At 36.8% G+C, this 27,987-nt stretch overlaps 1 protein-coding gene across 2 annotated transcripts; it reads left to right on the top strand.

Annotated features, from left to right (window-relative positions):
• The first annotated feature begins 20 nt into the window (after positions 1-20).
• On the top strand, positions 21-27,490 carry LOC308186775 (protein C-mannosyl-transferase DPY19L1-like). 2 transcript variants are annotated; one of them, XM_080608951.1, is made up of 13 exons: positions 23-258; positions 4,342-4,399; positions 11,338-11,429; positions 13,441-13,540; positions 14,811-14,888; positions 17,696-17,782; positions 19,851-19,910; positions 22,452-22,532; positions 23,299-23,400; positions 24,160-24,231; positions 24,751-24,800; positions 25,830-25,854; positions 27,067-27,489. In XM_080608951.1, the coding sequence occupies exons 1-13, from the start codon at positions 221-223 to the stop codon at positions 27,244-27,246; spliced, it is 1,023 nt and encodes a 340-aa protein (XP_080465077.1). In that variant the 5' UTR covers positions 23-220; the 3' UTR covers positions 27,247-27,489. The 2 variants fall into 2 exon arrangements, with proteins under 2 accessions (XP_080465078.1, XP_080465077.1); XM_080608952.1 differs by lacking the exon at positions 4,342-4,399 and having other exon boundaries at positions 21-258; positions 27,067-27,490.
• The last annotated feature ends 497 nt before the right edge of the window (positions 27,491-27,987 follow it).

The following is a 27,987-nucleotide window of genomic DNA, read 5'->3' as shown; positions in this document are numbered from 1 at the left end:
TGTTGTCTTTTGATATAATCTTCATGGCATTTTCTTTTCTTTGCCTCTTTCTGTAGATATATTAAGGTAGTCTATGTAATGTGCTTTATTATACTGATTGTGTGGTGATTTATAAACTATATGATCTTTCATGTATATTTGACAATGTGTTAATTTTTTGTTAGGTTTGGGAGACCCTGCTTCCTTTTATGTTGCTGTGATTTTTCTTTTGAATGGATTAATGATGTCACTGTTCTTCCTATATGGCACATACCTCAGGTAAGGCAGTTGAGACTATTTAATTAGTACTGGTAGTCTGCTTTTACAGTATAATTAAAAAAAAGGTAGATGCTAAAATATTTTGATGGTATATTGTTTGTTTGTACAGTAGTAGTATTTTTACTGTAATGTATACATTGTCACTGAAAACTAGTGGGACAGAAGCTTGTTGATTAAAGTAAAATGTTGATGCTACAAAAACATGGAAAATTTCAGTGAAGTGGTATCTCATTGATACCACTGTGTTGTGGATAAAATTTACTATTATGCAATTTTTAAATAACTTTTGTCCTGATGGTGTTCTTAAAATTACCAGTGTTACTCATTTTTAAACAAAGTTTAAATGACACTGCACTTGTTGAATGACAAGACTGGGGTTTTTAGAATGCTTTTCCTCCAGTAATACTGCATTTCTTTCAATTTTAATATAACTGACAAGGCAAAATGTTTTTTAAGATAATGCATTCTTTTGCAGGCATACATATACTTCCCTTTTTCAGTGAATTTCTGTTTTCAGTATCTGACCTTAAATTTCAGGAACCATAATATACTTTCATACAAAAGAGATTCCACGTTCTGCAGAAAAAAAGAAGCAGAAATATTTGTACCTCTATTTTCATTCGTCTGTTGTGCAAAAAGCTGCTACTTTTTTTAAAGAGATGTGTTTTTTCCCTCCACATCATTATGTGGCTTCACTGACATTTGTTCTCTTTCTGCTTTCTCTGAAGCATATGGTGATGGTTCAGATAAAGAATAGCACAGGGCAGGAGCTGAATGTGATACTGAGAAGAGGAAGTTGTGTAGTACAACTGTCAGACATTTGGGAGTAAAGCATGTATGTGTTTCTTAACAAAGAAAGTAAATCCCTCATTTTTTGAGGAAGTAGGTAATCTTTGAATATTCGTATGACTAACTTGTCATGTTTCTCTTAAGTTAGGTGCATGGAAAGCCACATTTCATGTATTAATGTCACTGAAGAGTCAGTAATGTCTTATCCAAGGAAAGTACTGAGAAATTAACTACTGAGTATTGAAAGTAATTCAGTTTTAAATGCAAATGATCTGCAATGTACGTAGTCAAAATGACTAGAATGTAAATGCAGTTCTTTCAAATTGTAAGCCACTAGCTAGCTGGGGTTATGAAAAATAACTAATGACTATGCAATTTTCTGGAGGTAGGATTTTGATCTTTTTTATTTCTTCTAAAGAAGTTCATAGTTTGATACCAAATCTAGATGGCTGCTTAGTCATTATATCTGTATGAAGGTTCCTTGTAGTCAAGGAAAGCTGGAATACAAAGGCTTTTATTTAGGTGTGAAAAATTGAAGAACTGAATCTTGAGTGATGCAATTCTGCTATGCTGAAGTAGGAATCTTATGAATTGGTGTAGGTCTCCTTCCTAAAGCTGATTTTTTTTCTATGCCTTTTGAAAGACTTTTTCACAGCACCTGACTCATTTGATGGTGGGAAACTATCCTCTAATATTTTCTTCAACTTTTCATTTATGAATTTGTTAGCAACGATCATCTCAAGTTTACATAATTGTTTTTTTCTAGCTTTTTTTTCCTCCCTAGGTGTTTGTGAAACATATAGTCTTTTTATTTCAGCCTTATTTGCTTTTAGTCTCCTTGTAACTTTGTCTAGTGACGGCAGGTAATAGCATAGTGGAAGACCACTCTCTTACTTTCCAAGCTAGCATGTGTTCCCATCTGTGCTTGCCGTCCATACTCTATTGTTCCAGGAGTTCAGATAGCAGAAAGGTAGTTGCTTTTGTAGGACTACTTTTTGCTGTTTAACTCCTTAAACAATTTCCTCTTCAAGGTTAGAAGATCACCAGACAGTATTTCCCTGTCCTAGCACGCTGTGTGTGGCCAAGGTTAAGAAGGGGAACACAACCATCCTTTTCAAAAGTGAGCTGACGTTGCATTTGGTTAGCTGTAGTGTGAAACTGCAACCTCTGGTTATGCAAAGGCACTTGGGAATCTTCTGGTATGATGCAAGTTAGCTTCAAGCTCTGGAGCATTCTCTGTTAAGACAATCAAAGGGATATGTTGAAAACTCATGCTTAGGTTTTGTTTTGTTTTGTTTTATTTTTATTGGTAAAGGAATGGTGTTCAGGTAAGTGGTTTATGCAGTTGTCAGGTTCCCCCTGTTCCCTCTGTTCTTGCAGTTGAGGGACAGAATGCATAAGTTGATTGTCAAATACTGGATCTCAAGGAGCTACCAGTAAATTTCCCCAATCTCCTTCTGACAGTGTTTTTTCAGTATTCTGTTTCTTGCATGTTAATTAACAATGAATTAGTGCAAGTCCCTGGTGCCTTTCTTTAGGCTTCATCTTATTGTACCTGGGGATTCAAAATACAAGTTCTTTTATTATTCCAGACCTGACTCCACTAGACTAAGAATTAACTGTTCAGGTCATCTGCAGTTCTTTGAAACAGAATAATCTAAATTTAATAAAGAATTAGTAGTTTTTTAAACATGGGAGCTATAACTCCCAACAGAAGGGCCTTTTCAAAAGCTATTTTTTGTATGTACTCCACCAATCATAATATGGTATGAGAATTTCAATGGGAAGAGTTACTGTATCTCCTACATGATATCATTGCACTATTAGAAAATAACCCATTTTACTCTATACTAAATATATCCCTCTGTGAAATAGACTGTGTTCATTTGCTTTTCTTGAAAAGATAGTGACAAGGTGCATTTCCCTATTATGTGCTACAGATTTTCTGATCTATTCTCATGTGGTAGAATAACAAGGCATGATGGATCTGAAACATTCATAATAGAATTAAGACCTTATGTTCTAGACTGTAAGGTTTTATCACAATGTTAATACTTCCCATAAATCTTGATATTTTTTTAAGCAAATTTTTAGTTTTCTTTATTTTTAAAGACTTTTTTAATAATAAACATATCCTCTTGGTCATTTTGGGCTTTTAGCATTAGATGCTTTTAGTATTTGCAGAATTAAAAGTTGAGTTTTATGTGCAAGAATGCATGTTTTCTGGAGATTGTTTTAGGACTCAGCTGGTATCTTTAATCCCCTGATATTGTACCCAGAACCTACTGATTCTGTTTGACCTGTATATTAGTGATGGGTGAAGATCTGAGAGGACTTTTTTTTTTTGAAATCTTAACAGCTGGCTGCTATTGCAAAAATTGTATTTCCTGTCAAATTCACAGTAGAAATGCACTTTTTTATGTACAAAAGGGTTGCTTGATTTATATCACAGAACGTCAGTAATAACAAATCTAGCCAAACAGGTAGGAACATTATCTATTGCTGTTTTGAGGTGGAAAAAGTACTAAGTACTATCTTTGGTTTTAGTGTTGAATCCATGATACTAATTTTTCAACAGGTAAGCTTGGTTTATTTAGAAACCTATAAAAATCCTTAAGTCAAGGGCTTAAAAAACTTCTACATGTCAATGTCAGAGTACTTTGCATAAGAATTAAATTATAGCTTGCATTGACTGTGTTGCATGAATTAATTTTTGTGTATGTTTTTGAGCACATTTGATTTGGTTATTTAACAAAGTATTAGGTTCAGATCAGTATTTGCAAAGATGCCCTTTGGGTGACTGAGCATGCCAGTTCTCCATTTGTATTGCTTGGAGTTTTGTTGAAACAATCAATTGAACAAAAACAAACAAACAATAAACAAAATTCAAAAAACATTCTTTACTTCTCATGACTGAAGTCTAGGTATGGTTGATTAAGTAGCTGCAATTGCAGGCTGTAACTACTAGGATTCATTGTTACTGCTGATGAAATAATATAAACCAAAGCTTGTGACAAGCAGAATAACTATTTCACGTGTTATTTACATTGAAATGGGTGCTCTACAGAAGAAAAAAAAATGATGTGGAAAGAGTGGTCTGCTCTGGAGTAAACACTAGCTGACTGCCTAGTATTTTAATATTTTGTGTACTCTACAGATTGCTTTTCCTTGGTGCCTGGAAGCATTTTTGTTTTCCCCAATAAACTTAGCTGTAAGTTAGTGTTGCTTCATATTTTTGAAGCAGCATTGGCCGTTAAGAGTTTGTTGTACCTGTCTTGCATGTTCTTTTCACAGTGGGAGCCGTCTAGGAGGCCTCATTACTGTGATGTGTTTCTTTTTCAACCATGGAGAGGTAGGTCTTCCACAGTTTTTTTTTTTCTTTTTTTTTTTAAGACTAAGATTGATCTCATTTCCTTGAAGATATCGACGTTGCTTATCTACTTGGGGATGAGTGCACAAGGTTAATAAGAAAGGAATAAAACCTTACTGAAAGCAAAATACGCTACAACTTTTATGTATCACTGTCCAATGTGTCACCTTAGATTAAAAACAAAACAAAACAAACAAACAAAAAGCCCAACAAAGTAAATATATTGTAAAGTGGTTCTGAGATTGAAATCTCAGCAGGACATTAAGTTCAAGTTTCAAAACATCAAAATCTCTTTTTGTCTGTGTTCCAGACATAACTGGGCTAGATGTACCATGTGAATAAGCTACAGAAACAGAGGAGGTTTTATTTAGATTGCTACGTATTTTACCAGAAATTCATGAATACCAAACCAGCAAAGAAACCCATTAGTACTGCTGTACTATATTCTATAGCCAGGACGCATAGAATTTAGAAACTGTAAACATACAGAGACCCCATAGGAGAGCTTCCCTCTCTGTGGATGACAGGACCTGAGGGAGGGGCAGGGGAGAACAGAGATAATACATGCTTTAGGGAAAAGACATGTTAGTATATATATTTATGAAATATTTATTTTATTTGTAATTGGAGTGCAACTTTGCATTTAATTTATACTTTATAAGCATTTATTTTACACTATTAATTTAACATATTTGTAAAATAGCAAAGCAAGCAAAGAATTGAATGGTGCTGATTCTAGTGACTTCTCTGGTAAAACAGTATTTTAAAAAATGTCTTTAAGATTCTAGGAACTGAAGTAGAAGGGACGTCATGGCATAAACATGCTATAAACTTCTATAAATTCATGATGGTCCATGTTAAAATAAACTATTTCTTTGTCCTGTAGTAGTAAAGTGTGGGAAAGGAATTCGCAGGGAGCTTTGTGCTGTTTCACACGTCCCTGAGTTAATGAGAACAAGTTAGTGAGATAATGAGGAAAACAGTGGTAGAACCAAAAACTTGAGCAAGGTCGAGATAAAGTAAATTGGCTACAGTGTTAAAGATGAGCTTTGGGCAGTGGCCAATTGCTGGCTGGCTCAAGGCGCGTGTCTGAGGGTCTCTAACCAATTGTAAGACAGATTCGGGCGCGTGGACAGCGCGTGGGGCTACGGGGAAAGTATATGTAGTAGTGAAAAAGGGCAATAAATGTCTCCTGTTCAAGAACCATCAGGAGTCTGTGTCTTGCATCCCTTCAGTAAAGAACCTGTGATGATGAGTATTCAGTGCCTAACTTAGCCATTATATTTGAGGCATGAAGTCTCTATTACCATACAAATACAGTTTATGTTAAAACACATTTCGCTTTTAGACCTAGATGGGAAGAAAAGAGAGTTCTGACCTTCCCAGTCATTTCTGAGCTTCCTTAGGCTGTGTGGTTGCATTAACAGTTACAGAGCTCTTCCTTGTCTATGTACAGTCAGGGGTGTACCCTGGCATATGCATCTATCTCAGAAGCAAAAAGCTTCTTAAAGAAAGGAGCTGCCAAAGCTTGCTTTGCCTTGAATGTGTCCTGCCTCCATGCTTCCATTTCCCCTGTAACTTCCATTCCTCAAAATACCTGAATTCCTCGAGTCCTCTCCTCCAACCTTTGTTACAGTCGCGTGTTTTTTACTGCCGCCTTGGCTGTGGCCCGTTTGGAGCTCCTTGCACGATGATCCTGCTGTGTCAGTTGGCTGGTGCCAGGTCAGCACTCTCTCAGTTCCCATTGTTGCCCATTCCCAGTACCCTGAGCTGGTGGAAGGGGATGGGGAGCAGGATGTGGCCCTCTCTATCCATGAGGAAATGGTTGGCGACCTGCTACAGCACTTGGATGTACGCAAGTCAATGGGGCCAGATGGGATCCACCCGAGGGTACTGAGTGAACTGGCGGAGGAGCTGGCCAAGCTGCTTTCCATCATTTATCGGCAGTCCTGGCTGTCAGGGGAGGTCCCAGTCGACTGGCGGCTAGCAAACATCTACAAGAAGGGCCGGAGGGTAGACGCGGGGAACTATAGGCCTGTTAGTTTGACCTCAGTGCCAGGGAAGCGCGGCACTTGCAGGACAACCAGGTGATCAGGCCCAGTCAGCATGGGTTTATGAAAGGCGGGTCCTGCTTGACGAACCTGATCTCCTTCTATGACAAAGTGACACGCTTAGTGGATGAGGGAAAGGCTGTGGATGTGGTCTACCTTGACTTCAGTAAGGCTTTTGACACAGTTTCCCACAGCATTCTCCTGAAGAAACTGGCTGCTCGTGGCTTGGACTGGCATACGCTTCGTTGGGTTAAAAACTGGCTGGATAGCTGGGCCCAAAGAGTTGTGGTGAATGGAGTCAAATCCAGTTGGAGGCCGGTCACTAGTGGAGTCCCCCAGGGCTCAGTGCTGGGGCCAGTTCTCTTTAATATCTTTATCAATGATTGGATGAGGGGATTGAGTGCACCCTCAGTAAGTTTGCAGATGACACCAAGTTAGGTGCGTGTGTCGATCTGCTCGAGGGAAGGAAGGCTCTGCAGGAGGATCTGGATGGGCTGGACCGATGGGCTGAGGTCAACTGTATGAAGTTCAACAAGGCCAAGTGCCGGGTCCTGCATCTGGGGCGCAACAACCCCAAGCAGCGCTACAGGCTGGGAGAAGAGTGGTTGGAAAGCTGCCTGCAGAGAAGGACCTGGGAATACTGGTTGAGAGTCGGCTGAATATGAGCCAGCAGTGTGCTCAGGTGGCCAAGAAGGCCAACAGCATCCTGGCTTGCATAAGAAACAGTGTGGCCAGCAGGTCTAGGGAAGTGATTGTCCCCCTGTACTCGGCTCTGGTGAGGCCGCACCTCGAGTACTGTGTTCAGTTTTGGGCCCCTCGCTACAAGAAGGACATGGAGGTGCTCGAGAGAGTCCAGAGAAGGACAATGAAGCTGGTGAGGGGTCTGGAGATCAAGTCTTACGAGGAGCAGTTGAGGGAGCTGGGCTTGTTCAGCCTGGAGAAGAGGAGGCTCAGGGGCGACCTTATCACTCTTTATAGGTACCTTAAAGGAGGCTGTAGCGAGGTGGGGGTTGGTCTATTCTCCCATGTGCCTGGTGACAGGATGAGGGGGAATGGGCTAAAGTTGTGCCAGGGGAGGTTTAGGTTGGATATTAGGAGGAACTTCTTTACCAAAAGGGTTGTTAGGCATTGGAATGGGCTGCCCAGGGAGGTGGTTGAGTCACCATCCCTGGAGGTCTTTAAGAGATGTTTAGATGTTGGACTTAGTGATATGGTTTAGTGGAGGACTTGTTAGTGTTAGGTCAGAGGTTGAACTAGATGATCTTGGAGGTCTCTTCCAACCTAGACCATTCTGTGATTCTGTAAAGAAAAGTATTAGTTTGTGTCCACCCCTTGTGGAGCAGACATGGCTCCCTTAGGAAACCAGATAAAAAGATTTCAACTTAGAGGTATTCTGTTGACAGGATTGTGAGGTTTCACTGAAGTACAGAAACAAGAAAGGGTCTTTAAAGAATTTTTGACCTAAAAAACTACTGTCTTTCACATACTGGCTGTGTAGATTCAACATGTTCCAGTGATGATGTCTACAGAGCATTAAAATTGATAGCTTAATACTTGCCCCTAACCAATGAGACACACCCCCAAAGCAAGACACGTAGAATTCAGGAGAACTTGCGAATGTGGATGTGCAAGGTGCAGGAAACTGGTGAAGCCTAGGATGGAGCCGGGGTATTCCTAAAGGTGACACATACCTTCGGGATAATCGCTGTTGTTGGAGTAACACCTCACCACAGAATCACAGAATGGCCAAGGCTGGAAGGGACCATCTAGTCCAACGCCCCTGCCATAGGCAGTGATGCCACCCACTAGATCAGGTTGGCTGAGGCCCCATCCAGCCTGGCCTTGAACACCTCCAGGGATGGGGCATCCACAGCTTCTCTTGGCAACCTGTTCCAGTGCCTCACCACCCTTCTACAGGGAAGAATTTCCTCCTAATGCCTAGTCTATCCTCTTTTAGTTTTAAGACCATTCCTCCTTGTCCTATGCCTTCTTACTGGTAAGAGGTATAAATGGTGTAAAATGGGCCTGATTTCTACCCTAAACAGAGCTCCTTTTGTCTGAGAAACTTCCTGTGCTGCTCTGTGGAGAGCAGCCCATGCTGGAGCAGTCCGCTCCTGAAGGACTGCTCCCTGTGGTACGGCTCCTGGGCTGGCACTTCTCAGGCCGGCTGGCATTTGCTTCTGCCCCAGGTTCAGGAGACTCTTTCTGTCAGCCTTTTTCCTGCTAGAGCATGGTCACCTTTATGGCTGCTGCCCTCACCCAGTGACCCAATCCCATGATAATTTCCCATCCCCCAAATGACTTCAATCTCGGTTGCTTTTTAGGTTTTATTTATTTTTTTTCTTAAATGTGGGGTGCGAGCTGGCAGCCTGCATGGTCACCAGCTGGCTCCTCCTGCTGGGCTCTACGCAGCCATGATGGAGAGTGTCCAGAGTGTCTCTACTGTCCAGAGAGCGTCCATACGAAGATGGTGAAGGGCCTAGAGGGGAAGACATATGAGGAGTGGCTGAAGTCACTTGGCCTCTTCAGCCTGGAAAAGAGGAGGCTGAGGGGAGACCTCATCGAGATCTACAGCTTCCTCACGAGGGGGAGTGGAGGGGCAGGCACTGATCTATTCTCTTTAGTCACCAGTGATAGGGCCCAAGGGAATGGTGTCAAGCTGTGACAGGAGACATTCAGGCTGGATATGGGGAAAAGGTTCTTCAGTGATAGGGTGGTCACGTGCTGGAACAGGCTCCTCAGGGATGTTGTCACGGCATCAAGCCTGTCGGAGTTTAAAAAGCGTTTAGATTATGCTCTCAGTCATGTGGTCTGAATTTTGGGATAGACCTAGGGGGATGCTAGGAGTTGGACTCAATGATCCTTGTGGGTCCCTTCCAATTCAGAGTATTCTATTCTATGATTCTATTGCATTTTATTTCTAATTTTTAGTGGGAATAGCCATTTTGATTCCTTTTGTTTGCATGTCAAAATTATCCACTCTTTAAAATATTTTTTTCTTTCGTAATGCTTATATCAAAAAATATTTACTTGAAACAATTTTATTCCTTGTCAACCTTGACTGAAGGTGTTTGAATGGACCAACCCTCCCCATTTCTCCTCTTGAGTTAGAAAGTTCATAGGTTTCGTCAGCACCTCTTTTAGTTGATTCTGTTCATTTTTTGAACAGAACTCTCTTTTCAGCAGTCTTTTCTGGAGCATGTGTTAACATCCATCAGAGTATTTTTCCTTCAGCTTTTTTTCACGATTAAGTCTATACTAATTCTCACTTGCATTCATTTATTTTGGCCTTCTGTCACTTACACAGTCAATTTTGTCATGTGTGCAACAGAAGAGATGTACAGGAACCGATGTGTTTTCCTCATTGAAATTGCTTTATTTGCTTTCGATTACATGTTGTGCTAACTGATTGCAGCAATGGGAAATGGTATTTCAGACTGGGGGAGAAACTCTTAATCTCCTGAGGGTTGTATTTGTATGTTTCCTGGCCACAGGTTCAATGCTACCTATCTTACAGAGGCTGGCTAATTAAAATGGAATTAGACAAAGGAGATGGGTAATACTGTTGTATAAGCTAGGTCTGTGTAAGAAAAGCTATATAAATATTTTGTAAAAGCATACTTAGCAATTTACAAAAAGTCGAGTGCTAAATATGTATAAGCATGATTCTCTCTGTTGCAACCGTAAATAAATAGGATTTCAGGATGTAGTTTTTTGAAACTATTTCTGCTAAATGCTGGGTGAAAGCCTTCTAGATGTTAGCTACATAGTGGTAATCAAAGCTTTCTTTTACTTTTGCTGGTAAACCTTGGATTTCAAAGTGATTGTATTTCCTTTTGTTGAGACTTCTGGTGTTCTTTACAACAGATTCCATTTAAAGTATGATTTCCTGCAGGTTAACTGTTTATGCATCTGAAACACCTCTGTATGTAAAATTGAAATAGTGTGATGAATATTATTTGATCATGTAGGAACATCAATTTAAATTGGAAAAAGGATATAAAGTAATGTGCTTAACTGTGAAGTTAATATATATTATTATATATTATTATATATATTATATATATTATATATATAGTTATATTTTTTTTTTGATGGTCATTGCCATCTGTAAGCATTTTCTAAAGAGCTGAATAGAAAGATAGAGGATGGCAGTTAAGTAGTTGAGCTGTTTGCCACAAACCCCAAGAAATTCATGAAAAAGCTATTTGGTTGATGTCACTGTGTTATCCTTTGCTTTAGGAGAGTTCAAGAGTGAAAGATGTGAATAAGAACAGCTGTGTAAGAGCTTAATTTAATCATTAGGTTTTATTGGCCTATTTTGAAGAGCCCATTCTATAAAATTTTCCGTGTTGATGCTGCTAGAAATGTAAAATATTTGCAGCCTAAATAACTAGTGTAATGAAGAGTATGTTGGTTTCTTCTTCAGATCCTTTCCTCACACACTTTCTCCATGTAAGTGTGGCAAGTCACTGCATGAATTTGAGAATGATTTCAGTTACCTGAATAACTTTTTACGTTCAGCAGAAGCAGAGCCAAGCAGCTGCTTTCCTGTCTGTTTCTTGGGATATTCTCTAGCTGTCATACTTAATTTTGGAAAAGCAGTAATCTATTTTAATTAAACAGTGCGTCATACACCTTAAGTCTGAAAGCTGCATCCTTTTTCCTTCTCTATTCTGCTTCTTGGCTTATGTTTTGTTTGTTTGTGTTTTGTTTTTTGGTTTGTTTTTAAGCTTGTGAATAAAAGCTCGTGTAGTTTGGGTTCTGCTTTACTGAAGTACCTGTGGTCATTCATTTTGAAATACAAATGCATTGCTTTATGAAAATACAGCAGCAAACATTATCAGCTAACCCGGTTCTTATTTTTAGTGCACTCGTGTCATGTGGACTCCGCCTCTTCGTGAAAGTTTCTCATACCCATTCCTTGTGCTTCAGATGTTGCTTTTGACCTATATTCTCAGGTACCTCTCAATTTATACTTAGCTTTTTACAGCGACTTTAAAAGAGAATGTCACAGGGCATGTATTTAAGAACATTTATTTAAGTATTTATTTATGTGCCTTGCTATGCTGTAGGAGTGATATCATTAACGTGGAAACCTTCCTGTGGCTGTTATGTTGCAGACTCTGCACCAGTAAAACTGCAGTCATGTTACTCATGTATTAAAAGGAAAATTTTTGCAACTTGAAGACATGATTAAAATAAAAATCAGAATCACTAATTCGGCAAATACATGTGTAAACTAAAAAAAAAAAATCGGACTTTTTGGTTGATGTCACTTCCTTCCTTTGAGAAACAAGCTGATAACCCCATCAATTGGTTATGGCCCTCTTGGAGAGTGGTATGTTGATTGCACGTAGCGTAAGCTTATGCTATGCAACAGAGGATTCTATAGCACCCATAAGCTAGAATGTTCTTGCAGTTTTTGTGTTTATTAATTCAGTCTTTTAAAGCAATCTAGTTATAATAATGCAGGGATGCCCCTGAATTTGTTAGCCCTGCTTTTCAGTGGCTGTTTCTGGCCCGCAAGGTGATCGTGTTACTGTTTTGCCTTTGGTTTGAAAATAAGCATGACTGGTTGAAAAGCCCTCAAGTATTAACAAACTCCAGCACATCACATTTGCAGTATATTTGTGATTTAGCTGAATTTTGTTGTAGTTATTGATGATTAAACCAAAACATGTTTCTATCATCTGTCACTAATGTGTGTTTGTTAGGTAAGGAAGAAATGCGTGCTGTCTAGAAAAATACTTTGAGGAATAGTTTGTAGAGTGATTGCTAGATTTCATATTATAATGACACCTCCTCATTTAATGTTAAATTGTGAAGTCAAACAAAAGCCAAGAAAATTAAACTTCAAGTTAGGTTGATTCTAGTGTATATAATCTGTATCCATAACTGACTTTTAATTAGATACATGCACTTCTGTTCTTCAAATGCTGGTACTTAAAATAGTCTTTGATCTTGCTTACCAATGAAGAAGCAAGGTATTTAGCCTAGGCGTTTCAGCACGAGGATCTGAAAAGGTGATAAAAAACATAAAGACTTAACTTTCAGGTTCTCAGTTAGAGATCCTGCTTCAAGAGCAGCTCTGTTTTACGTATAGCAGTCTCCTAATGTAATATAGGAAGTATATTTGAAAAAGAGACTAGAACTTAAATTCTCTGTTATTTGCATCACTTAAATAATAGCTTAAACTCATGCTTAGCAGGACTTCCGATAGTTAATCTTGAGAGATTTTAGGAGAAACCAAAGAGTATTTTGCAGAATTTGTTCAGACTGCTGTGATCTGTTGGGTTTGGGTTCTTTTCGGAAGAATATTTATGATATCCTGAGTTTTGGAGGCCACTTGGGGAAACTTGAATCATGACATATTTCTGATCTGATCTCAAAGCTAGGAGTAAATAAATAAAACTTTTCTAGGAAGACATGGAAAATAGAGTGTTTTCAGTCAAAGGTGAGTTTCATATACTTGTGATTGTGCTGAAATCCTTTATCAGGATTGCTGGCAAAAAAAGAGTTGCAGAAAGTAAATATGAAAGAAGGGTGAGATAGAATGCTAGAGGAGTAAAATCACTGTTGGGTGCAGACTGTTGTGAGAATAGTTGTGAATTCAGCTGAAAAGAAAATGGTTGTGACCTGACTGTACTTGTTACATGAAGGTGGACCGCTGCATGGAATATAGTTTTGACTTGCTGTATTACATATTGCCAGGAAAAGACAAACTTGGTAATGTTATATCATATCGTTAAGAAACACTAAGCATCAGAACTATTGTTTTTGGAAACCGATGGAAAAATGATACTAAATTTACTTGAACATTGTTACTTTTAGTGGATCAGTATTGCTAGCTAAATTCCAAGGTAACTTTATTATTATTTTTTTATTCCATTCTCTGTTTTACTTTTTGATAATATGCAAATATCTGTGTAATTTAACTTACTGATACCTATTCTGTCTCTTTTTCCCAAGGATTCCGAATATTAATACAGGAAGCTTGATTGCACTGTGTGTTTCTAATATCTTTTTCATGCTTCCCTGGCAGTTTGCTCAGTTTGTTCTTCTAACTCAGGTAAGACCGTGTCCACCTCTGCATAGCCTCTTTGTCTTCTTTAGGCAAATTAACTACTTTCTATAGACAGTCACTGAGTTCACAACTATTGTTGCTTTCATTTTAGCCAGGCTTTACTCTTGCTCTTAGGAAAGATTCACCCCATTTATCACACCATTTTTTTTTCTATTCTTAAATTTAAAATTGGACACCACGCAGTCTTCTTTTTCCAGGACTAAATAATTTACTTATTTCTTAAAAGCAGCCTCCATCCTAAGGTCACTGCATTTGAACAAGTGCAGAACATGGGAAAACTTTGTATATTGAAGTACAAAAATAAAAGGTGTTGATCTTGCATTGCTTTGGGCTATTCAGATATTTATTTATTTATTTATTTATTTTACAGAGGGCAAAGTTTGCATGGCATGTGATATTTGGCATGATTTTGCATGATTTCCTATTTAATTTTAATAAACCTGAGAGTAGTGGCAGAATTTCTCTGTCTGAGAGCTCAAGCAGTTGAGTTAACTTGAACTAGCGCTGACATGTAGCATATGCTAATGTGAGCAATAGGATACTGGTCATACAGCACAATATCTTAATGCTTAAGTTGACTGAAATGTAACCTGTTGATTGAAATCCGTCCATGTTTCCATACTTTTTCCCTTGTCTGTTGCACTCAAAAGAGATGTTGCTCGGTTTGAGTTGATAGTATATATCAATTGTTCAAAACTGTGTATGCAAATATCCTAAGTGGAGAAGAAGAAGCCATTAAACTCTGTAAGACATTATAAGAAATCCATTGCTATAACCATTATAAGATGTTGGGTCTGACACTTATAGGTTCGATTCATAATTTCATGAATTTTCCATGTGACTTTTAGCAAGCTACCTAATCAGTGAATCTCATTTTCCTCAGCAGCAAATTGTGATGTTTTAGTGCTTTGCAAAAATTTGGGGTTAGTTAATGTTAATGAATGCTTTTTTTTTTTTTTTTCTAAAAAGTGAAAGATGTGTTTAGTGCTGTGTTGTGATAACTTCCATTTTTGGAAAACCAAGTACCTACTTCTTAAATACTCAAATATGTTTGATAACTGTTATTCAGAGCAGCAAAATTAAAGTTTCTTGAAAGAAGCTGTTATAAAATGCCTAAGTATGCACTTAGCAAAAAAGCACCAGTAAAAGTTGGTTTATAATTGTTTGAGTAATTAGTTTTTGTATGAATATGTATTTGCTAGAGCAAGTACAACACTGTAAATTGTTAACTATTTTTTTTTGCTTTTCATTCTAGATAGCTTCATTATTTGCTGTGTGTATTATGGGTTATATTGACGCCTGCAAATTACAGAAGATACTCTCTGTTCATATGGTAACTTTTTTTTTCAAATTAAAACTTCTCAAACAGGTTAAAGTATCAAAACAGTGTGTCTGAAGTGTTTTCATTAGTTTCAAAGTGATTAGAAATGTGCAATAACAGAATAGAATAGTTCATTTGGAAGGGACCTTCAAAGATCATCAAGTCCAACTGCCTGACCACTTCAGGGCTAACCAAAAGTTAAAGCATATAATTAAGGGCATTATACAAATGCCCCTTGAACATTGACAGGCATGGAGCATCAACCACCTCTCTAGAAAGCCTGTTTCCGTGTTTGACCACTGTCATGGTAAAGAAATTATTCCTAATATCCATTCTGAACCTTCCCCAGCATAGCTTTGTGTCATTCTCTTCCATTTTATTGTTGGTTACCAGGGAGGAAAGACAGGTGCCTCCCTCTCCACTTCTTCCTCAAGAAGTTGTAGAGAGCAATGAGGTGACCTCTTAGCTTCCTCTTCTCCAAGCTAGCCAGCCCAATTGTCCCCAGCCTCTCCTCACAGGACATACTTTCCAGCCATTTTACCAGCTTTGTTGCCCGTCTCTGTATGCTTTCAAGTAACTTAACATCCTTTTTATATTGTGAAGACCAGAACTGCATGCAGTAGTCAAGGTGAGGCTTCATCATTACTAAATAGAGCAGGAGAATCATCTCTTTTGGCCAGCTGGCTATATTGTGTTTAATGCATCCAAAAATGCAGTTTGTTGTCTTGGCTGCCAGGGCAAACTGCTGACTCGTGTTGAGCCTGCTGTCAACCAGCACCCCCAGATCCCTTTCTAGAGAACTGTTCTCTGGCCACTCATCTCCTAGTCTGTACTTGTAACAAACATTACTCCGTCCCAGGTGCAGAACCTGGTATTTACCTTTGCTGAACTTCATGCTGTTGATAATTGCCCAATGCACCAATCTATCTAGATCCCTCTGCATGGCCTGTCATCACTTGAGGGAGTCAACAGCAGGGGTTGGAGGGGCCTGGATTTGAACATTTGATCTTAAATGTTTTTTATCATAGTGTCAGAAAGTAGGATCTGTCCGATGCATCGTAATTGTTGAACTCCATAAAAATTATTGACCTAAAAGATTTGTAGAAATATTTGCCTTGCCTTTTTGTTTCTACTTATTTCATGAATTCAAAGATACATGCATTCTCAAACAGCAGAATAGAAAATATACTAAAAATAGAGTATGAACAATAAAAAGTTGAAAAGATAGCGTTCATCTTATGCCATTAGTTAATGGAAACAATAAATGAGGTGTTTGCAAGTCAAAATTAGGAAACCCCAACTAGAACTTGGTTTTGAAGACTACGGACATCTGGACCACGAGAAGATGTTCTGCTCAAACTATTTAGAGAAATGTTTAGAATGAAGGGCAAAAAAAGATAAAATGTTAGTCTGAAAAAAACTTATTTTGTCAAATTGATAAGAAAGTCAAAGGCAGGAGATAATAAGTAAAAGGCAAATGGGTTTCAGCATAATATACCTGGTCTTCATTTTTGAAACTAAGATAATGATCAAGTTCTGTTGCTAGGATTTTCTGCTGTTTGAAGAAAGACCACAGTCTTAAATATATAGGAAGATGTAAACTTTTTTTTCCTTTTTAAGAAATATGTCTATTTTTAAAAATACACTTTTGATAAAATTTTGCAATGCAAACTCAGTGGGCAGAAAGTGTTTTTGCCACACGAAAGAAGCTTTTATCTAAATGATATTTCATACTTTTTTCCAAACATTTTGAAATACTGCAAACGGTAAATGAAAGGCAGTAGTAAGTTCTATTCAGCTCAATTTCTATCTAAAACTATATATAAAATGCTTGTTCCCAGTCACACTTATAAGGAAAATTTGCAAATAAGCATCTTGGTTTAGTAAATTTTGGCAGAAGCAGGATGAAATATTTGTGTCATTTGGCTTATAGTAGTAAGTGTATAATATTGGTGCCAAAGTGCCATAAAAGCCTAATTTCAGATCATTAAATAGTTGTGTACCATTATAGAGAAAGCTTTCTGAGGCTGGGTAAACTGCTGGTCTGTCTTTGTGGTGTTTCTGATTCTGTCCCCAACCTCCAGTTTTTGTAGAAAATTACAGCCTAGCTATGGAAAAAAGAAAATAAATCAAAAGGCTGAACATTTTACTACTTTTCCTTATTCCTGTGCACAGTAGAAGGTAGAGATTGATCATTGATATGGCTTTCCCAAGTTGGGAAATGTAATTCAGCTTGCTTTCTCTTAATCAGAAAGCACAGTAGGAGATCAGGATGGTGCAAAAAAGTTTTTTGTGTATTTCAGCCTTGACTTTCAACCTGATATAGCTGTTCATATGATTGAACAGTCAGAATGCTGCTTCATTTAATTCAGTAATGATTATTTTTTAAATATATGCTTCTCACTTTGGAAGAAAGAAAACAAGCATTTATTCAGTTATTCAGTACTTTTAATGTTTGTCCAGGACTCTGAAAGATAACAAACAGAATAGAGAAATACTTTTTTTTTTTTTCCCCAAATTATTGCATTATGTTAGGAATAACTTCAAAAATATAACAGGTGTATCGGGCAAGATGAGTTAGTCTTAATCTATGTGTACTTTATAATATAAAATAATACTGTACACTTGGCTATCTGTCACAATTATGTCGTACTCAGTGTTTTCAGAACAGTTCTCTAAGCCAAATATCAAGCTTGCACTTGTTGCCAGGGTTGTGTCTTTAATTATAAAGCTGTTTGTGTTACAACGTAATTTATATAGTTAGGCAATTCTTAACCTTTTCTATTGTAAATTTAATAATTTTAATTTTCTTTTTTCAGGTATCTCTTGTAGTATGTTTTATTTTGATGTTCGGTAATTCGATGTTATTAACATCATATTATGCTGCATCTTTAGTAGTTATATGGGTAAGTTGTTTAAGAAAAAGAAAATTAATCACGTACTGTTCTGTATGTATTGATATAAAATGTAAAACTGCTGCATTACCAGACAGTTGACAAATCTTTTATGTCACAAACAGACCTTAAAGATATTAGGAGAATAATTAAATACTAAGATTTTTCACACCAAGACCTCTTCCAAAGGGAAGCTGAGTTAGGGGTCAGCTGTCTTCTTTATTTAGGCCAGGTTAAATTTTACAGGATCCACACCATTGTTAACACCATCATAATATTTGACCAAAATAATTATGAAATGAGAACATGAGCAAGAAGTCTTGTTTTAAATGCTTCTTTCTCTGAAACTGCAAATACAGAACAAATGACTGTAACTTACATAACAAAATTCCGTAGAATCATTAAGGTTGGAAAAGACCTCCAAGATCATCTGGTCCAACCATCCACCTACCACCAATGTCACCCACTAAACCATGTCCCTAAGCACCACCTCCAACCTTTCTTTGAACACCCCCAGGGACGGTGACGCCACCACCTCCATGGGCAACCCGTTCCAATGCCTGACTGCTCTTTCTGAGAAGAAATGTCTCCTAATTTTGAACCTGAACCTCCCTTGGCACAACTTGAGGCCATTCCCTCTTGTCCTATCACTAGCTACCTGTGAGAAGAGGCTGACCCCCAGCTCCCCACACCTTCCCTTCAGGTACTTGTAGAGAGCAATAAAGTCTCCCCTGAGTCTTCTCTTCTCCAGACTGAACAACCCCAGTTCCCTCAGCTGCTCCCCATAGGACTTGTGTTCCAGGCCCTTCATCAGCTTTGTAGCCCTTCTCTGGGCGTGCTCCAGGGCCTCGATGCCCTTCTGGTACTGAGGGGCCCAAAACTGAACACAGCACTTGAGGTGAGGCCTCACCAGAGCAGAGTAAGGGAAACTGTAGTTCAAATAGTACACAGTACTATTTGAAGCTATTGAGCCATATTCCCAAGTGTGAAATTATTCACTAAAGACTCATCTCAACATTCGCTATCTTCATTTATACGTAAGAGGAAAAACCACCTCTAACCTCTTCTAGTTTCATATGGTTTCTGCTAAGGGAATTATGTACATGAAATAGGAGATAAGATTGTATAAACAGATCTGCTTTAGCATGCTACAAGTAATCTCAATTTCTGAATCCTTTTGCCCCTGCTAGAAGCATGGGGTGACCTCAGTGATTTTTGTTTGTTTTCTTTTTTGTTTTATTTATATTTTGTCCTTCAGTAAAAGAGTGGTAATTTCTCACCTGTGTTAAGAATTATCTCCTTTCACTACTGGTAGTTGTTGGAATAGTTTTTCTTATAAACTTACTGTACTTGCTTGTAGCAACTTCTGTAATTATATACTAAGTGTAGTTACATTGAGTTTCTTGCCTATTTTCTGCTTAGAAAAAAACATTTGTTGTTTGTCTGTTATTTGACTGTATATAGTGGCCTCAGTCCATGTCACATACAGACGGGGTTCTAAAAGCTTTTAAGTTCATTCTCTGTTTTTCTTAATGCTGTTGTTTGTCAAGGCATCTTAGAACGGATTTTCTGTGTGTCATAAATCAGGAACAATGTGAAACAGAAAAATACTGATTATTTTTTCCCCACTTGTGTTCTCTTGCCTTGTATGAAAAATTTGTGTTATGCTGCCAGTAATTTATTTGTTGCTTCAGAAGGCTGTTGTTCATGAAAGCAGACATAATTGTTTCCTGTTGTCTTTGATTTAAAGAAACTTAGAACTGTATAATATAGAATTTTACTTGGTAAAAAGTAGAGTAGTCGTCCATTAATCATATATAAACTGCAGTAGGAATTTTTATTTTGGCATGTTTTGCCAATGCAGGGTAAAATCACAATACCGTATGTTGATTCTGTTCATTCATGTTTCATGTGTTGATTCCGGAATCTGGTGTGTGGTGGTGTGTGTGTTTATTTATTTACTTTAAGTAGCTGCATGCTAAAGCAGGTGCTTATTAAAATAAAATAAAAAGTCATCTAAGATACTGGAACATCTTCTTGTTATATCTTACCTGGAAATATATTTTCATTTTATTATTAGGGAATTCTGGAACTGAGTCCAAGAGTCTTTAAAAGGTGCAGAAGTCAAGTCTATCTGTGGGTAAGGAATTTCATACATCTTGAATTTTAGAAAATAATTATGACTTTTGTTTTAATGAAACTGAACTAACTTTTGTTTTCTAACAGCAGAAAATCAAGAAATACAGATAAACTGCCCTTTTCAAGTAAATTGTCCCTATTCCTAGGAATTCATTTTAAAATACTGAAGGATGAAAAAGGGCATAAATAAGCATTTATTTCACAAAATTAAAATAACATTCAAATGGCAGCACATTTAATTTAAACCTGTTTGCAAAACCTAAGATCTGTATGAAAATCTCTCTGAAACAGAAAGCAATTTAGAAGAGGCAGTTAAAAGAATAACAGTGCCTGGTGATTTGATGGGGATTAAGACACTACACTAGTGATTCATTAAAAATATGTCCTATATCACCATTCTTTCAGAATATTTTTGATAACATCAAGCAACTTACAATTACATAACTAAGTACAAGAAAAGAGTCAGACTAAAACGATGTAGGGGCATGTAGTTGGGGTTTGAGGGCAGTTGAAATAATGTCCAAATGTGGAGGAAACCCCCAAAACTCTGACAAATAAAATACAACACTGTAGAAAACATGAGAAACAACTTGCTGCTTAAGATACAACGTTAACTGGTAAAGATATCTTTAATGGGAGACTACTAAGACTACCCAGGTGCTTAAGACCATTCTCATTAAAATGAATGGTAACCTCTTGCCAAAACTGGATGAAATTCATACAGTTATTATGCAGGCATTAGAATATAAAGGCATTAAAATGAAAAAAAAAATTATAACAAACTGCATCGCGTGTGTAACCTGTCAATGTAACTAGTTACCTGTGGTACCAGGGAATTGGGAATGTAGACAGATCTTGTGTCAGGTTTTTAAAACTGAGATCCAAGACATTTGTGGAACTACAGACCAGTAAGTCCAACTTTGTAGAAGAATAAATAGATGAATAAAGTTGTTAAAGATACATGTACATGTGATATAACAAAAGATAAGTCCGATGCAGCCTCTCTAAAGGAAGTCATGCCTGGCAAATGTATTTGACTTCTTTGAAGGATATAGATAAGGGTGTATGGGTGAATGTAATGCACTTGAATTTCAGAAACCTTTTGGGGAAGATAACTAACGGGAACTGTAAAAGAAAATAAGCTCCATGTGATAAGGTGTGAATGTTAGAAGGTAAGAAACAAAGGGTGGGATTAAATGGTAAGTTTTCAAAAGAAGACCACCACCACCCAAATTATATGTATAAAATATTTGAACCTAAATAAGCAGAAAAATTTTGGTATTCTTATGAAAAGTTCTCTGAATACATCATTGCATTTCTGAGCAGGCATCAAAAAGGAAAGTAAACAATGGAAGTTATGGAGAGTGGACTCCTTCCAGAAAAAGCAGTAAATTTTCTTATTTTTTAAACTCATTCTTGCCATCCTAAATATTATATGCAATCTCAGTCAGCATATCTTTCTTAAAAAAAAAAAAAAAGGCACATGAAAGAATGCCCTCCCCCCAAATGCAAAACGTACCACAATCAAATATAAGAAGAGAGGATATGAAGATAATTATTAATAAAGAATTGCTAAATAGCACAGATTTTAAAATAAGTTAGAATTCTACATCTTCGAAGGTGGAGGTAAGCATAAGAAAGCTAGTGAGTAGAAACAGGTTATAATTACAGTTTATTTGGTGCTCCTTATGTTGGCAGCAGTAAATTTATAAGAGAGAATTATTATATTGTGGAAGCAAAAAATAAAGAGTCAGAAAAGGATTAGGTACCTCTCAGGCATTTAGGTTCATTTTCAGCCATTAAACATGATGATTGAATGCAACCCACAGTCACATAAATATCATGGTTACATTAGGGTAAAGATCAGTTTGCATGTTTTTATTATATTCTCTGTGAATGTATCTGCTGCTGGTCCCTGTCATATGCATGATGCTGAGCCAGGCTTTCCTACTCAGCTGGGCTCGTTTTATAAGGAACTAAGTAAAACGAGACTACCTAGAATTTTCTCCTTTTTAGTAGTTTTAGTTACATTTCATAAACATGGTATGTAACCCTTTCTATCTCCTTGAAGTTCTATTTTGAGATTATCTTCAAAAGGTACTATAAATCAGCAAATTCCTTCAAAGGTTTGGATTAGTGGGGTAGTACAACCTGATAATTACAGAGAGGCTGATGGTGGAAAATAATCATGGTACACCACTGTATGCAAAACAGATGGAATTGACAGTTTGGCTGCCCCATTTAAAGTTTACTTTGCTACATCCTCTGCTACATTGTCATGTGCAGTGATACAGCCAAAATATCAGTTAATCCAAAAATATTTCAGTTGAACTAAGGGAGGGGGAAAAAAGAGAAAACAAAACATAAAACCATCCAGTGTGTTCAAATTTCAGAAGTGTAACTGGTTAGAAATGATTGTATATCTTGGTGATAACGTAGAGTTTTGAGCTAGTCACTAAATTTAGTAATCTTTCTGAGAAAGGATGGCTTTATTTAAAAGTTTGTTGAGACATGTTTATTTCATTCTGAATGTATTTTTAAGGTCATTGAAGGATGTGCCTGGTTATTTGGGACAGTCACCTTGAAATACCTAACTTCTTTAGCATTTGGAATAGCTGATGATGTACGTCTTCTTTCTCTTATGCAAGTATATGGTGTCTTTTAAAAATATTTTGTCTTAAAACTTTGATTTCAGTCTCTTATTGATATATTTTCCCGAGATTCCAAGACTTCTTTTGCAGAAATGGGAATGGGCTTGTGTATTTGCTTTCTCATTCAATATGAATGAAGACTTTGAGGTTTTATGACCTAAGTTTGTGAAAAGACCAATGTGTTTACTGTTGAGTTGATAAATGCTCTGTGTTTGTTATGAAATTTGGCTTTATAGAGCTCTGTTTATTTTTGGTATCTTTTTCCTACATCTTTATTTACTCTATTTCTTGATTCAATTTCTTCTGAAACTCATTTTTAAGGCAATTCTGAAATGCTTGTTGTAACTAGAACTCCTAATTGCACTTTAGTGCTTTTATTATTAAATTATATTTTTTAAACCCTGTCTATGAAGATGCTGCACACCTAAATGTAGGGGCAAGAGGTGGGAAGCTCATATCTTAAAATATGCATATGCAAACTGTACTCTTGTTCAACCCAGTTGCAGTGGTAACATTCTTTTTCTGCTGCTTTCTGCTTTTTCTTTTGTCTAATCTGTTATGATCAAATATATCATTTAATCTACTCAAATACATTTTTGGTGCATTTATAACATTATTGTAAATTATATAATCTTCTGTTTTAATTTAAAAAAATGATATATATTTACACTACTTGTTTGCAGAAAACAGTTTTTTTTTTTTTCTTACTGCAGCTCTTTTTTTTGTATTTCCTACCAGGCTCATATAGGTAACATACTAAAATCTAAATTTATTGGCTACAAGGATTTTGATACATTAATGTATACCTGTGCTGCAGAGTTTGACTTCATGGAAAAAGAGGTAATCTGATCAAATTAGATGTTTGTGGAAAAGGGAGCTTTTTGATTTATCTCCATTTATAACTTGAAACATCTGTGAGCCATAACATACTACTGCTGTCGTAAGAATTCTTTCTTTTTTTTCCAAGCGCTTACTGATGAAGTTAGAGATGTTAATGAACTTCAGCTAAATTTAAATGGTTTTATTGCTTTTAAATTTGCTAACACTAAAAGTGTTTTGATTTCATATCTAAGAAGCATGCTTACTTTACTAAAAGAAGTGCTTGTTCAGGGATATATGAAAGGTCAAAGTCCTGCAAAATTAAGATTTTGTGTCTGTCAGTAACTGATGCTGAGTAAACGGAAAATGTGATGAGAGCCACGAAGGTGAAGTAGATTTAGTTTACAGAAAAGTATCGAGGTTTCCATGTGTGTTGTTAGTAGACTTTTCTGGTTCATCAGTATCTAAATGTGTTCAGAACATTTATAGATTAGTCAACCCAGAACACTCGAATTCTTTTGAGATACCATCTACTTCAAGTCTTTGGGTAGTTTGCCAAAGAAAGGGGAATAATTTTTTAATGACCCTAGTATTAAGACCTCTAGTGAGATTGCTGGGTGGAGTTTAAATTTAAGTTTCTTCTAGCTTGTTTTGTTCTTGTTGTGTGTTTATATTTGTTTCACTTGAGGAAAAACTCCTTTATATTATTTTTTTCAAAATGAACATCGATGTAACTCTAGATGACTGGAAAGCAATTAATGCATTGTATTTCCATTGTAGACTCCAGTTAGATACACAAAGACTCTACTACTACCAGTTGTTCTGGTGGTTTTGGGGGTAATCATCAAAAAGGTAAGTGATTTAGTGAATCACCTTTAACTTGAATTTACTTTTTTCGTGTTTCTAAGGGACCAGTATTTATTTTGAGACAGGAAAAAGTTAAACAAAATACAGATTGTCAAAAATATTTGTATACAGTTCTGTATTTCCTTTACATAAGTTTTTACAAAGTTCTGGTCCTGCGTCAGTGAGAAAACTTGCTTTGATGTTAAGCACCAAAAAAAATTCTGTCACTTAGCTGATGAGTACTATAACTAAAGTTTACAACTGTTTTTGTAAATTTGATTATGTATAGTTTGTGTGAAAACAACTTACAGACACAAGAACACAAGAACAGATGGGATAACTGCTAACTGCCTGGCTAATTAAACATCCTCAGAAAGAATTTTTAGGTAAAGCATTGTGTGCCTTTATCTTAGCATTATCTGAAAACGAGATACTCAGGTGTAATTTAATTTAACGAATGTTGGAAATGCTCTATAATGCTTTTGAAAATTTATTCATAATTTTGCTGGCTTCTGTGTTCTTCAGGCAATTAAATATCTTAGGTGGACTTTATCTCATACAGGCCAATATGAAAGGTAAGTATTCTTTTTGAATGTCAAACTGATCTTCCTGCTGGAAGTTCATTTGATTTGACATACACTAAATAGCTACATTACGTTGACCCTTTTTGAAGGGTAAATTATGTAACTGAATGGCTTGGATGTACTATTTGTAGTATTTTTATAGACTAAGTTTTATCTGCTGAACTTAGTTTCAGACATCTTAGCCCCCCTCGCCCACAAATATTCTATTTCATCATTTATATTTCTACTTTGTTCCTAAATCAGTGTTTACTTATGTGTCTATTCACTTTTCTCCTATAAACAGTGAACACAAGCTGTTTCTTCCCCGTTATTTTTTTCCAGGTTATAAAAATACTTGAATTTCATCTTTAGGAAGGGATCCCAGCTGTATTAATTTTATTTTCTAAGCGTCTGTAATACGTGCTCTGCCTGTTACAGGCATTTGGCATCACTTCTTGAAGTGCTTAAGGGCAGTGAATTTGGCCAATTGCATGTTGTCATTTCCCTAACAAAGGAAATCTTTTTGCTTCCATTTTTTTTTGTCACTAGTCATTTCAGTAATATCTGCTTTCCATAGTCTTAATGGCATATATCAAAATTAAAAAAATAAAAAATTGATGCAGCATTCTGCCCTCAGAGGGTTTTTATTTAAAAAAAAAAAAAAAAAAGTATACCTTGTTTTCACTGTATTCACATTTATATTTCCCATAAAGCCAAAACCAGTCTGAGTAAATGTCTGACATTTTGGTAACAGTTCTTTGCCTCTGTTATGTTACTGAGGTTTCATTCTCAAAATAAACTGTTCAACTCTTCTATATGTGAAATAATTCATGAAAGTGATTAAAAAACTTCTATAATTAATTTTCAGATATCCAAGTAGACATAGGGATGGAGGATAGTTCCTAATCTGCAGTGTATATATATAAGCTTCTTAGAAAAAAAAATCTGTACAGGTGCTGACTCTTGCTTACTGTAAAGTAAAAGTGCTGCATCTATATGATAGAAACAAATCATGATTTTTTTCCTTTTTTCTTTATTCAGAGAGGAACGTTTTAACCAGGGTGAGGTAAGATATTTTTTTCTGCACAATTTTATTCATATGTTAATGAGAATAGTTGGCCCATTGCAAGCTGTATTTCAATATTAATGCTGGTAGATGGTTTATTTGTAGCTAATTATTTGCGTCTTTTATTCCATTGTCTTAAATTGAATCCAATATGTCACCAAAATAGCTCTGGAATGCTGAACAGAAAATAATGCTAATTAATGGTGGGGTGGCAGTGCAGGATAGGAGTCCTTTGGGCTTTTGCTGTACCAGTGCAGAAAGGCACTGATTGTGAAAATGCCTCTGTGATTTACCACAGCACTTCCACAGGTGATGTAGATTCACTGTTAGGAGGGCTGAACTACATGTCTGATGCCTTCTAACTGTTTTTTTTCTAACAAGTTGCCTGTGGTAGTGTGAGTAGCCGAGATTATAGAATCATTTAAATCATTTAGGTTGGAAAAGACCTCCTCTAAGATCATCTGGTCCAACCTTTAACCTAGCACTGACAAGTCCACCATTAAACCATGTCACTAAGCTCTACGGTACACATCTTTTGAAGATCTCCAGGGGTGGTAACTCAACTACTTCTCTGGGCAGCCTGTTCCAACACTTCGGAACAGTGAAGATTTTTTTCCTAATATCCAACCTAAACTTCCCTTGGCATAACTTAGGGTCATTTCCTCTTGTTTTATTGCTTGGTGCTTGGGAAGAGACTGATCCCCACCTTGCTTATAGCCTCCTTTAAAGTAATTATAGAACATGATACAGAGTAGATACATGATACAGGTGTAGAGTCTCCCCTGAGTCTCCTTTTCTCCAGGTTAGATGACTATATTTGCTTCTTCCATCTCATACGTCAATATTTTAGGTATTAGACAAGGTATTAGCAAGGTCTCTTCACTTCTATAAAGAGATAATATAACAAATTTTAGCTGTTTCTGCCTGTGTTCTAGAATCTTTTGAAGAGCTAGCCATTTCTCAAATTCCTTCTAGTTTTATTGTTAATGTTTCTCCTGCTGTTGTTCCATACTTTGACAGACTAGACGCACTTTAAAAAAAAGATGACAAAGTTCTGTTCACCATCTGAAATGTGAAGATCTTTACTTTCACTTTGACTCTTTTTCAGACAAACTTGTCATTTAAGCTATACTGAAAATGAAGTTACAGTTTTGAGAGAAATTAAAAGTATGTAAATACAATTGTTTGTGGTTTTGTTTGTTTATTTTGCAGGTGGTATACCATGCATTGCAGCTGTTGGCATACAGTGTCCTAGCGATTTTAATCATGAGGCTAAAGTTGTTTTTGACACCACACCTGTGTGTTATGGCTTCCTTGGTGTGTTCAAAACAGGTAAGATTTAGTGCTGCAGCTATCTCAGTACTTACACTATTACCTATATATTTATTCTAAATCAAATTTGTGTGATTGCTGAATCTGAGTATCACAGTTAAAAATAAACTAAATTAAGTTGCCTGTCTAAAAGTATGATTACATGTTCCTTTTTCCCCTCACCCTAAATAAAATAAGCATCCTGTTTTATGCAACTTGTCCAACTGCATTACTATACAAATTAGTATGCTGTGCATTGAACTTGAGCATAAAGAGACATACAATGGATTTTACTAATGCTGTTGCAAATTTTTATTAGCTATTGATTTTATCCAGAACATGTTTGAATTAGTTTAAGTTGTGTTTTCACAGCTCTTTTGAGCTTACAGCATTGCACTTATTCTTTCCAAAAATGCGGTTTTAAGTAGTCTTTCATCTTGAAAATATTTTAGCCTTAAAAATCAAAAGCCATGTGCCTAACTCAGTGTACTAGGTTTGGCTGGGATGTTAATTTTCCCTGCAGCAGCCCATACAGTGCTGTGCTCCACACTTGTAGCTAGAACAGCAGTGGTATCACACCAGTGTTGTGTCTGCTGCTGAGCAGCGCTGGCACAGCATCAGGACTCCCTCTAACCCTCCTAGGCAGTGGGCAAAGAAGTGAGAAAAGAACATCACCAGGGCAGCTGACCTAAACCAACCAAAGGGATATTCCATACCATATGATGTCACACTCAGCAATAAAAGGTGGAAAAAGGAAGATGAGGGGAGGGGTGGGCTCTCGTTGCAAAAACATCTGATTAGAGATTATGGTAGAGATTATGG

This window comes from Anser brachyrhynchus (assembly GCF_964034855.1).
Source record: "Anser brachyrhynchus genome assembly, contig: SCAFFOLD_39, whole genome shotgun sequence".
NCBI lineage: Eukaryota > Metazoa > Chordata > Aves > Anseriformes > Anatidae > Anser > Anser brachyrhynchus.
This window is presented reverse-complemented; position numbering and strand designations above follow the sequence as displayed.

What these genes read in the sequence shown, in the direction of transcription:
- LOC308186775 (XM_080608951.1), top strand. Translation starts at nt 221, where the DNA reads ATGATGTCACTGTTCTTCCTATATGGCACATACCTCAG. An exon ending in CTATATGGCACATACCTCAG is followed by an intron (nt 259 to 4,341) that starts GTAAGGCAGTTG and finishes TTCTTTTCACAG; the next exon opens with TGGGAGCCGTCTAGGAGGCC. An exon ending in GAAGTCAAGTCTATCTGTGG is followed by an intron (nt 19,911 to 22,451) that starts GTAAGGAATTTC and finishes TGTATTTTTAAG; the next exon opens with GTCATTGAAGGATGTGCCTG.